Here is a 12,481-nt window from a genome sequence, read left to right on the forward strand (position 1 = left end):
CCCCGTCTCTACTAAAAATACAAAAAGTTAGCTGGGCATGGTGGTGCGTGCCTGTAATCCCAGCTACTTAGGAGGCTGAGGCAGGAGAATTGCCTGAGCCCAGGAGGCGGAGGTTGCGGTGAGCCGAGATCGCGCCATTGCACTCCAGCCTGGGTAACAAGAGCGAAACTCCGTCTCAAAAAAAAAAAAAAAAAAAAAAAAAGACTGGGCGACATAGTTAGACCTTATCTCTACAAAAAATTTTTACAAAAAATTAGCCGGGCATGGTGGCATGCACCTATGGTCTCAGCTACTGAGGAGACAAAGGTATGGGGGATTGCCTGAGCCCAGGATGCAGCGCTTCAGTAAGCTCTGATGGCAGCCCGGCAGTCCAGCCTGGGCAATAGAGTGAGGCCCTGTCTCAAAAGAAAAAAGTGAGAATAGTCTGTCTCATGCGCACTCCCACCCCATCCCCCAACACATGGCCCCTCTTATGTCCTCCACAGCCCCACACACTTCCCCCACCATGTAATTCCAACGCTTCTTTAAGATTTGGGCCTCAAAGGGGTCTTTTAAATCTCCTTTTTCCTCGGAAGTGTTTCCTAGAGTGCGTGAGCACTCTGGTGTGGGTGAGATGTGCTGCACCAGGCGTTAGTGTGGCTTGTATTTGACGTTACAGGCGACTGTTTGAATCCAGATTTCTTGAAAGGAACAGAAACCAGATCACACTAGCCGAAACAGGAAGGGGACTCTTGTTTTATTCAGAAGTAACTTTAGATTTTTGAAAAGTTGCAAAAACAGCACAGCGGTTTTCAATATATAATCCTCACCCAGCTTTCACCAAACCATGGGCCGATGATAAAAACCTGGAAATTAACAAGGATCCTATCCTATTAGTAGACTGCACTAACATCTCACCAGTTGCCCCATTTGTGCTTTTCCTAGTCCAGATCCTACTTACATTTAGATGTCATGTCTTGCTTGTCTCCCCCAGACTAGGATCGTTTCCCAGGCTTTCTCTGTCTTTCATGGCCCTGATGCTTTGGAAGAACCCAGACCAGTGGCTTTGTGGCACATCTCTCTTTTTGGGTTTCCCTGACATTTTCTCAGGATCAGATGGAGGTTCTGCCTTCTTGGCAAGACTCCCATGCAGTGACGCTGTGTCCTGAGCATTGCGTCATGTGGATGTGTCCTCATACGGGTGACATTAACTCTGATTGCCTGGTTAAGGTGCTATCTGCCAGGTTTCTCCACTGGAAAGGTCCTTCCTCCCCCAAACCCCCCAAAGGAGCAGGGTATAAAAGGCAGGGCATGAAATCTGAGAGCAGGTGTGCGTCAGGAATTAGAAACCAGGAACTGGGATCTGAGGCAGCTGTTCTCTGTCTCCTTTTCCTCCTCTTCCTTCTCTGGCCATGGCTGCCTGTTTAATTTCTGTTTGTCTTTGCCTTTTGGCTTCTTTTCCTCCCCAGAGACTTACCTTTCTCAGCTGTGCCATGCACACGAGAGCTCGGCACTCCAGAGCGGCAGCCTCAGACCTGTTCGTGTGCCTCTGTAGTCCAGAACCTGCCACAGGGTCTGCAATTTCTGAGACCCCTTTCCAGAGTTCCAGGAGAGAAAGAGTGTGACAGGCCAGCCTGGGTCAGGCCCACCCCTGCTCCTATAACTGCACAGGAGAATGGAGTTACCTTGTTGGTGGGACTCTGCCTGTGGATGGGTGGGGCTGACATCAGACACAGGGACAACGCAGACTGGACAGACATCTCCCCAACGTGCCCTTTCTTCCCTCCTCCTTCCTGATGCAGCAGATCTATGGCTGAACACCTTTTTTTTTTTTTTTTTTTTTTTTTGAGTCTTGCTCTGTCATCCAGGTAGGAGTGCCGTGGCATGATCTCAGCTCACTGCAGCCTCTGCCTCCTGAGTAGCCGAGATTATAGGCACTGGCCGCCATGCCTGGCTAATTTTTGTATTTGTAGTAGAAACAGGGTTTCGCCAGGTTGGCCAGGCTGATCTTGAACTTCTGACCTTAGGTGATCTGCCTGCCTCGGCCCCCAAAGTGCTGGGATTAGAGGTGTGAGCCACTAGGCCTGGCCATCTTGCTGAACACCTTTGAAAACTACATTTTCACTTAAGGAATTTCATAATCCAAGGGCATAAAGGTGGTAAAGTGAAGATCTGGGTTTCGATGGCAATGATTGTCTTCCGAGATGTCCAGTAGGTACATTTAGGTCTGGACGTAGGACATGCCTGTAGTGGACACACATGAAGTTGAATATAGATGCCTGTCTCACCCTTGTGGCTCAAAGTGTGGCCCATGGACAGGCAGCCTCAACATCATGTGGGAGTTGGTGAACAAGGCAGAGTCTCTGGCCCCTCATCCCTGCCGAGTCAGGCTCTTAACACCCTCAGGCGGTTCCAGTGCACAGCGAGCTCCAGAAGGGCTGCAGAGGTAGAAGGGTGGTTTTGTTTGTTTTGTTTTATTTTGGGGGACCATGAATGTCAAATTCTTTCCCGCTCAAAACTGAGATTGGAAAAGAGTCACAAGCACCTTGGCCTCTACTTTACATACTTTAAAACTTTTTTTTAAGCTTTCTTGACTCTTTTATAATAACATTTGATCAAGCACAAGAGAACATATTGCAATCAAAATATGTGGGGAACGTGAGCTGCAGGAGGCTGCGGCGGGGGTAATGCGGTGTCACTGTCTTACCATAAACATTTTGTTGTAAGTAGGACTACATGCCAAAATAATGAGAAAAAGTGTCGTATAGTGAATATGTAAACCAGTAACACAGCAGTTTATTATCATTGTCAAGTATTATGTGTTGTACATAATTGCATGTGCTAGCCTTTTTTTTTTTTTTTTTTTTTTTTTTTGAGACGGAGTCTCGCTCTGTCTCCAGGCTGGAGTGCAGTGGCGTGATCTCAGCTCACCGCAACCTCCACTTCCTAGGTTCAGGTGATTCTCCTGCCTCACACTCCTGAGTATCTGGGACTACAGGCATGTGCCACCACATCCAGCTAATTTTTGTATTTTTAGTAGAGACTGGGTTTCACCATATTGGCCAGGACGGTCCCAATCTCTTGACCTCGTGATCTGCCTGCCTCAGCCTCCCAAAGTGCTGGGATTACAGGTGTCAGCCTCCACACCCAGCCTCCACATTTTCATGATGCAGCTGGCAGCACAGTCTGTTTGTTTACGCTGGCGTCCCCACAGATAATGTGAGTGATGTGTGTCTCCACTGCCCTAGGATGGCTGTGGTTGTTACTAGGTGACAGGAATTGCTCAGCTCCATTATACTCTTATGGGACCACCATCCCATACGCAGACCATTGTCGACTGAGGTACTGTTAGGTGGCACATGACTGAGCATTTACAGGTCTTTATGTATCATCACAAACTCTTACACAGAATATAAAACTACCTCTTTCTATTTTACTGCCTTAATTTTTAGTTGCTCTGATTCACATATTTCTCTGACATTATTTTACATGTACACACGTGCAGACACTCACACACCTTAACTACCAAAACATAAACATAATTCCGCCAATCCAAACTCGGGAGAAAATCAAAGCACCATAGTGACTAATGAGAACAAGGAAACTTTTCTCCCACTCAGTATTTTAATAAAAGTACCATCTTATCTATTCAGTATGCTCTTCTTTTTACTTATTTTTTGGCTATCAGATTTATGCTAATTCATTAAAGTCTGAAGAATGTACTTTGTTTGAATTATGTATCTTATTCCATGGATAACAGGTTTTTTTTTTTTTTTTTTTTTTTTTTTTTTTTTTTTTTAAGACAGAGTCTTGCTTTGTTGCCCAGGCGATAGTGCAGTGGCGCAGTCTTGACTCACTGCAACCTCTGCCTCCCAGGTTCAAATGATTCTCCTGCCTTAGCCTCCCGAGTAGCTGGGACTACGGAGTGTGCCACCACACACGGCTAACTTTTGTATTTTTAGTTAAAGATGGCTTTCACTATGTTGGCCAGCCTGGTCTCAAACTCCTGTCCTCAAGTGATCTACTGGCCTTGACCTCCCAAAGTTCTGGGATTACACAGGGTGAGCCCCGTGGCCTAGATTTTGTTTTATTTTCTAGGTTTGTCTTCAGACTGCCTTTGGGGCAGGCCTCTTTTTGGGTTAATTACACAGGGTGCTAACATAAGTGCAAGACGGGCTGGGTGTGGTGGCTCACACCTGTAATTCCAGCACTTTGGGAGGCCGAGATGGGAGGATCACTTGAAGCCAGGAGTTCGAAACCAGACTGGGCAACAAAGCGGGATCCTATCTCTACCCCCACCACCAAAAAACAAAAAACAAAACCAAAAACCCAGCACGTTGGTGCTTGCCTGTAGTCCCAGCACATACTCAGGAGGCTGAGGTGGAAGGATCACTTTAGCCTGGGACGTTAAGGATGCAGTGAGCTGTGATAGCACCCCTGCCTCGTGGCAAGGTGGGATCCGCCATTAAAAAAAAAAAATTGTTCAAGGACATAGAAGCTTAGTTTTCATATTGCTTTTTAGCTTAAGGATTCCAACGTGATTCATTGCTAATCTCTAATGGACAGAGAAACACACAAACAAAATAAAACATTCACCGAGTCCAGGTTCCTTTTCCTGGTGAGGTCTGTCTCTTAGGGGAGAAGGGGGATGGATTTTCTTACAGCGTGTCCTTGCCCGCAGACAACAACTCTGGAACAAGCTATTAAAAGTGCCCACGAGTGTTATGACGATGAGATTCAGCTTTATAACGAGCAGATTGAGACACTGCGCAAGGAGATTGAGGAGACGGAGCGGGTCCTGGAGAAATCTTCTTACGACTGCCGGCAGCTGGCGGTCGCCCAGCAAACCCTGAAGAATGAGCTGGACCGGTACCATCGTATCATCGAGATTGAAGGCAACAGGTGAGAGTGTGTCTTCCCTGCCCCGGCCACTTCTTCCTTCCACAACTCTTTGTTGAGTGCCTATTGTGTGCCAGGCACAGTTCTAGGCACTGGACATGTGGCATGGAAAGAAACACACAAATTCCTGACCCCATGGGTGCTGGAAAAGTAATAGGGGAGACAGAGGATGAAGGTACGACCAGTGCTAAGGAGGAATTTCTAGCAGGGAGGAGAGTGGTGGCAACGGGTGATGGGGAAATGCTTGCAATTTTAAGTAGGGTGGTCAGAAAAGCCCTCACTGAGAAGTCTGTGTTTTGCCCATAGGTCTCTGAGGACATAAGTGTCCCAGCAGATGGGATGCCCAGGAGTATTTAATGAGGTGCTGCAGGTGAGTTGCCTGGCACAGAGCCTGGCACTCAAGGGCACTCAGAGGTGTTAATGGTGCTCCTGCTGCCACCCTCATGATTCTTAGCACCTCGCTGGGTCAGTCTGTGGCTGTCAGTACTTGGCTGTCTGGTCTCCTCCATAGTGGAGCTGTGACTCGATCCCTAGTCACTTTAAGACAGCTGGAAAATGCTCTCTCTCTCTTTCCAGTTACTTCCGTATTCTTAGGTGCACTGCAGTGATTTTCCAGGGAACAGGTTGGGAATTAATTTGTGATTCTTCACTTCAGTCTTGCTAAGTTCCTGGGTTTAGACTGAATGAAAAGAGAAACCCCACAGCTGAGGTCCCCACCTCCTCCCTTCGCCCTGGGTGCTCTGTCTGGGCTGTGAGCACCCAAATGCTTGGCAGGAAAGCAGGATTGCATTTTTCTTTCTCCAGTGCTGGTCAGTGTATCTGGCATGATTCCAAATTACATTTATGTCACAGTGCATACTTTATGCATACATCTACAAGAATAAGTCTGGAACTGGCATTTAAATGATTTTGTAAGTATTTTTGTTTTAGGGACAGGGCTTCACAGAATGGTGGCTGGTTTCCTCTTTTATTTGTCTACAAGTTCTGATTTTGGTCTAAATTTAAATGGATAGAAATGTTGCAAGAATAGAACAAGAAACCCCTGAATACTCCAGATTCACCAATTGTTTATATTTTACCTCAATTGCTTTATCATTTTTTTCTCTATTTACACACACACACACACACACACACACACACACACACGTATATATATATACAAATAAGTTGGAGATATCATGCCCTATTTGCTCTAAATACTTCACCCTGGGTCGGACACTCTAATTAAAAAAATCAAAAAGGCAAAAGAAAAATACTGTCTAATGGAGAAGTGGCGTTTTTAGATTATAAGCAATCCCCACTTTATAATTTTTTATAGGTATGTTTCACAGTTTATGACTTGAGCTCAAAGAAATGCTTGTTTCCTTTATGTCCTCATCCAGTTTGTAAACGTGTATATGGCTGCCTGTTTAGAATGATATCTAATTCATGAGCAGTTTGGTCCAGAGAAAGGTTTTTTTTTTTTTTTTCATTTTGCTCCACATTAGCGAGAGTCGCTCTTGCTCCCGACCATCTGTTTGGCTTGTTTTTTTCTGGTTCTTTCTGCCAGGCTGAGCTCTGCCTTCAATGAAACTCCAATTCCCCTGTTCACCCCGAGCCATGGAGTCTCTCTCAGCACTGGACCCAGTGGGAAAGGTAACGCTCCCCAACTCTAGGCTTCTGTTTTTTTTCTGTCTTGAAAAAACCAGGCGGCTTTCTTCCTGACTTTAACATTCATGCTTGCTTCTGATCCATCTGGAGATAAAATGCTTTTATGTGAGGGAGGACTCCTTCCCACTCTCTGCCCTCTCTGGCTTGTTAAGTGACTGAGCTGAGAAGTTTATAAGGCGAAAAATCGACGGGGGCGCTAGGCTACCTTGGGCATGCCAACCCTAATGTGAGGCATTTATTTTGTACTTAAGTATTTGTTTTATGTTTTGACAGCAATAACTTTTGCAACGCAAGGATTTGATGGGGGGAAAAGTACAACTCAGTATTCACTTCTTGTTCCTCACTTTGGCAGTAAGTGAACATTGGATTACATCCCACCAGCTCCCCACGATCAATCAGTGGGTTTGTGCCAACACGTGCAACATGGTGTCCAGTGCAGAGTAGCTGCTTGGTCATTGCTCATTCTCCCCTCCCTCAAACCAGGGAGGAACAGCTTGGCTGGCAAATGTGGACTCTGCCTTCAACGTTTGATCTGTGAGACCTCACCTCACATCGAAATCTCCCAGTTCTGAACAAGCCCAGCGTTTAGGGAGAATAAGAGAAGGTGATAATGTGGATACTCATGCCTACAGGGCCTTGAAATTCTTATTTCCCAGACCGCTCAGAGGACTTTGTGGAAATGGTTTTCCAGAGTCAACGTGGTTGAAAGGGAGCGGCCCAACGGCTGGATGCCCAAGGCCAGTTCTGCAGGCACGCAGCCCTGCAAAGAGCTCGCTCTCAGAAAGGTCCCAGCTTGGCTTTCTGCTCTGCTAATGCTGTTTTGAAATTCTTAATAATTTGGAAGCAGGGCTCTTGTGGGTTTTTTTGGCACCAGGCCCTGAGATTCTGTGCAGTCCTGTAAGCACCTCCTCCTCCCACAGCAGCTCCCAGCAGTTTTCCTGTGCCCCGTCCCCCTCTGCATTCCCTGCTCCTGTGGCTTTGTGACCCGGGTCTGCTGTTGCTCACCTGGCTCTCTGCATCGTGAGTCAGCCGTGCTTGATGCCCATGCTTGGTCTGTCTTGCCTGGTGGTTACCAGTGGCAAGGGATGCAGGGGATGACTTTGGGGCTGAAAAAGTTCAAAATTCACTCTGTGGGTGGAGCTGGGAAGCCTCACAGATTATGCCAGGTGAGATTTTCAGATGTTTTCTTCAACTTTTAGTGTTTTCTTTGAGCTAGTCTGGCAGCAGGAGAATGCACTCGGGGACAGGTACTACTGTCCAGAATTTCTGAATTTCATAGTATCACTTCTGCCCTTGGCCTGGGAGGAAGGGGAGTCTGGTCACAGGCGGGTGGGATTTATCAAGCTTGATCTAAATATGGAATGAGGTAGATCCACCGTGGACGGGTTCCAAACCCAGGCCCAAGGCCATCTGTGCATGTCAGAAGCCCCCAGGTAGCTCTGCCATCTTTGAGGAAGTCAGAGGAGAGAATAACTTTGAGGAATGGGCTTCTGTGGATGCAAGTGTCTGCTGTGAGCTCAGCGGGGCTGCAGTGGAAACAGGGGTGAGGGCTCCCAGTGAACGTCAGGACAATGGCTAGCATGCCTTGCTAGGTTCTGCCCGTGTGCTGGTGAACTGTGGGTGTCAGAACAGGGAGCACCTTCTCTCTGGAAGCCCAAAGGCATCCAGTGTCTTGTCCAGGGTTGCCCAGCTGGTATGCAGAGCTGGACCTCAGCCTGGGCCACGAAGCAGCAAAGCCAAGGCCTTTCTTCCATTGCTTCTGCTCCATATGAGGGAAGCCCACCCTAGTACTATAGGCGTTTATTTCTAACCAGTGCCTTTTCTTTCTCTCTCAATGACAATTATGCTTGACTTTCTGCCTGTGTGTTTTTCCAGATCTTACGAGGGCTCTGCAGGATATAACAGCAGCAAAACCAAGACAAAAAGGCCTCCCCAAGAACGTTCCAAGGAGAAAGGAGATTATAGCCAAAGACAAAAGCAACGGAACTCTGGAAGATGCACCATTAAAAGGTCTGGAAGACACAAAGCTGGTCCAGGTGGTACTTAAAGAGGAAAGCGAACCTAAGTTTGAATCAGAAAGTAAAGAAGCAACTCCCCTGACACAACAAGGGGTTCCGGAGGATGTGCCAGATGGAGCGCAGATAAGCAAAGGCTTTGGGAAAATGTACAGGATGGTCAAGGAGAAAGTGAAATCCCCCAAGGAGCCCGAGACCCCCACTGAGCCCTACACCAAAGAGCGGCACGTGCTGGTCACCGGGGATGCCAGTTACGTGGACCCTGGGTTCTGTGTCTCCTCCATCGCAGCCAAAGGTGGGGTGGCTGTTTCCATCGAGGAAGAGTCTGTGCTTTATGAAGGCCAGGTGGAGCCTTCTCCCGAGTCACCCAAGCCCCCGTTAGAGAATGGGCAGGTGGGTCTGCAGGAGAAAGAAGACGGACAGCCAGCTGGCCAGCAGCCCGTAGGCAAGGAGATTGAGCCAGATGGTACAGAGCTGGAAGGCCCAGAGGAGAAACGCGAGGGTGAGGAGCAGGATGACGGGTCCGGGAGACCCTGTCCCGAGGTCACACCTGGTGCAGAGGAACCGTCTATACCCCAGCCTACAGGCCCTCCCAGGGCTTTGGCCTATAAGACAGTGGAAGTGGTAGAATCTATCGAGAAGATTTCCACGGAGAGCATTCAGACGTATGAAGAAACTGCTGTGATCGTGGAGACCGTGATTGGAAAGACCAAGTCAGACAAGAAGCAATCGGGAGAGAAGAGCTCTTAAAATGCCCAGGCTTAATGGAGAAAATGTTTTTGGGGCCACTGTAGGGGTAATGCTTTGATAATTTAGAGCAAATGATGAAAGGGTGAGGGTTCCTGTTTGGATTAGACCATAGTTGACCCATCCGGCATTGCCAATGAAGCCTTCATTAAAACGTTTTCTTTGCTTGCACATCCTTTGTCTAATTAATAGGGACCTTGGGAAGGTAGGTGGGTCAGCTTCACAGAGAACAAGGATGCTGTGTTAAATGGCCGCAAACCGTCCTCATTTAGGAAAGAGACGTGTTCTTCATCCTGGTTCGTACGTTTCATTAGAGACTCAGATGCGTCTGGATTTCACACAGAAACATGCTGGTTGATGACGCTGGCTCATCCTCGTTCCGTTTCAAGCACGAGTGCAGGCTTATGTGGATAAGTGTTTTGTTAGAGAGGAAATGATTAAAAGCGTCTGTTTTAGTGTGGATTCCCCCAGAAGCAAATCCCAAAGCAGAGAATGTGAGGTTTCACTGGAATATGAATTTAGGATGCACAAGCAGGAGACTGGGGAAGGCAGGGAAGAGAAGGCCACCAATAAGGTGTGTGCTACCAAATCAGCTCCTGCTGAGGGCCACTGAAGGACTCTGGGAGACAGCGTAGATCATGCGCCTCAGTCAGCCTCCCTGAGGGGTGAGGGAGCTGGGGTATTAATCCACCAACTCCTGGCAGTCAGTGGGAGGTGTGCTCTAGGTGGCCAAGAAAGCTCTCAGGCAAAGACGTCTAGGTACTGGCATTTGGAAGTCAGGCCTGGAAAACATGGAAGGCAGGGACCCAGTGTCATCTGCCACCTTAGACGTATGTACCAAGTGTACTTGGTATGAGATACTTAAACTTTTCCCATTCAGAGATTGCAATTCTAGGTCAGGTTTCAAGATGCAAAATCAAGTGTCACTGGGTAAGTTCCTTATTTAGACATGAGTTAATTAGTCCAGCAAGCATTTATTGAACACGTACTATGTGCCTGACAGTGTGCTGTGCCATTAAGGGGCGATTTTTCAGATTTATCAATGCCCTCAATGACCATAATATAGCAGTGGCACACGTGAGTGTGTATGTTCTTGTGCGTTCACTCACACACACACATGCCACGCTGGTACTTACTGTGTTACATCCTAAAACATAGAAATTACTCAGAATCAGAAACTTTACACAGATTTCTATGTTGCCCTCCAATATCTATCTTTCTACTCACAGTCCAAAAATAAGTTTATATCAATTAAAAAATCTTCTCCTTCCCTGTGTAGCTTCTCCAAAATGCAATAAGGGAACTGAGGAAATGTGTTTAAATGGGTTATAGTATCGCCTACAAAAAGCATCTGGTAAGATAGCTACATGTTGTTAGAGGAAATTGACAGTCACAAGTTACATTCTGTTATTTCCTGGTTACAAATAATAGAACACTAAATGGAGTCACCGCTCCTTTCTATTTAGAGTTTTCAACAATCGAGTTCCAAATTCATTTGAGGTTTGGATTTCAAGAAAGAATTAGCCTTTTGTTGTTTTTTCTAAAAGATGAATGGGGAACCCACCCCACTGAGTTTTGAAATATTTATAACTTGAAAGCTTAAGGGAGAATGATGGAACCCATTAGCTGGAGCCCAGGCTGTACGAGGCTTTGGGCTTCTGTGTCTATTACCTTTAGCATTAACAGCCACTGCAAAGCCTTTCTTTTTCTCCTTGGGTCTTTTTATTTTCTGGACTATGTGTTCAGTTTATATTATTTAAAAAGGCAGGGGGTATTGCTTTGGAGAGAAAGGTCATTTTTATATTCAATCAGTCAAGAAAAAAATGGATTGGGATCTGTTCTGGGCCAGGCATGGTCCTGGTCACTGGGAGACAGCAAGGAACAGTGAGACATGCTCCTGCTCTCACAGATGTCATGTTCTAGTGGGGGAGGAAGGAAACGCTGTGCAAGCAGGTGGCGAAGAGAAAGTCAGACTGTACCATGAAGGGACTCAGCTGGCGCGACCTGCTGGAGTGATGGAGGGTGTCTAGTTTGGATTGGGTGGTAAGGGAAGACCCTGTGAAGGGGTGACATGGGACCTGAATGACAACATGGGGCATCACATACAGAGCTGAGGGCAGAGCATTTCGGGCAGAGAGAGCTGCAGGTGCAAAGGCCCTGGGGCAGGAATGAACTTGGCCTGTTCCAGGAGACATAAAGGGGACTGCAGGGGACAATAGAGGGAGGTGAGGTCAGGGTAGGAGGCAGGGACCAGGTAAACACCATCGCCTGGCAGGCGCACCTCAGCCTGCAGTGCACACTTTGGGGCCTAGTCAGGCTTTTTGTCTGTGCAGTGGTCCCAGGGATTTGACCCACTTGCACATTTTCTTGACACACCTTTGTCCCAGTCTGGTTCTGTTTTCTCCTGTAAAGCTGCAGGATGGGTTTATTTCCTGCATTTCTCTCTCCCCAGGGTCTTTGAAATACACACAAAACCTTTGGTTTTATGAAGAGTTGCTTGTTAGTACCGTGGGCTCAGAGCAGGCCTTCTGATAGCATCCATGGCAGGGTCTCGAACTTGTCTTCCCTGAGGCAGCTTCAGGTCTGTTGGGAGCAAGACTCTCCCAGGCTGCCGGCTCCATACAGCAGCTATGCGGCCCCTGCCCCACTCTTCTTCCCAGAACTTGAGTCAATGACCCATCACTGCTGTTGTATCAGCCACCTGGTGTCTCACCAGATCCCCCAACTCTCGCTGTTCTGGTTCATGGCTGTACTCAAGCTTCTCACGGCAGGCACACGTGACTCTGCCTTAGAGTTTCCTGTGGCCACAGGCACATGCTTGGTCCACACGCTGGGCAGACCCGTTGTCCTGGGGAATTCATGCTCCCGGGAGCAGCCCTCAATCAGGGGTGGGCGGAACCTGGAGGAGCAGGTGTCTCACCCTAGCTCTCTCACTCCGCTGTTAGGGTAACTTTTAGGCATATTCTACACATTCTCTTGGAGATCCCCAGTGGGTTTGAGTCTCAGATGCCCGTGAAGAAAAGCACTTATCAATGCCCCCTGCACTGGCCTCCTTTTCCTGTCTCGATTTCCTTCTCCTCAATATATAGCCGCTTCCTTTCACATAAGGCAGCAGGTTAACATCTGCCACTCCCACCTCCTGTTCCTCAGGCGACAGCTCTGATTTTGTATTGAGTAGCCGCTCTTCCCAC

General features: G+C 47.6%; 1 protein-coding gene across 2 annotated transcripts in view; it reads left to right on the forward strand.

Annotated features, from left to right (window-relative positions):
• BFSP1 (beaded filament structural protein 1) overlaps positions 1 to 9,447 on the forward strand; it is a 39,124-nt gene extending 29,677 nt beyond the window's left edge. For both annotated transcript variants that reach the window (XM_003933179.4, XM_074406207.1), the window contains 3 exons: positions 4,661 to 4,881; positions 6,428 to 6,513; positions 8,404 to 9,447. In XM_003933179.4, coding sequence (XP_003933228.2) covers positions 4,661 to 4,881; positions 6,428 to 6,513; positions 8,404 to 9,293 — 1,197 coding nt within the window. In that variant the 3' untranslated portion in view covers positions 9,294 to 9,447. The remainder of the gene's footprint in view (positions 1 to 4,660; positions 4,882 to 6,427; positions 6,514 to 8,403) is intronic.
• Positions 9,448 to 12,481: the final 3,034 nt, after the last annotated feature.

This window comes from Saimiri boliviensis, chromosome 9, assembly GCF_048565385.1.
Source record: "Saimiri boliviensis isolate mSaiBol1 chromosome 9, mSaiBol1.pri, whole genome shotgun sequence".
Taxonomy (NCBI): domain Eukaryota; kingdom Metazoa; phylum Chordata; class Mammalia; order Primates; family Cebidae; genus Saimiri; species Saimiri boliviensis.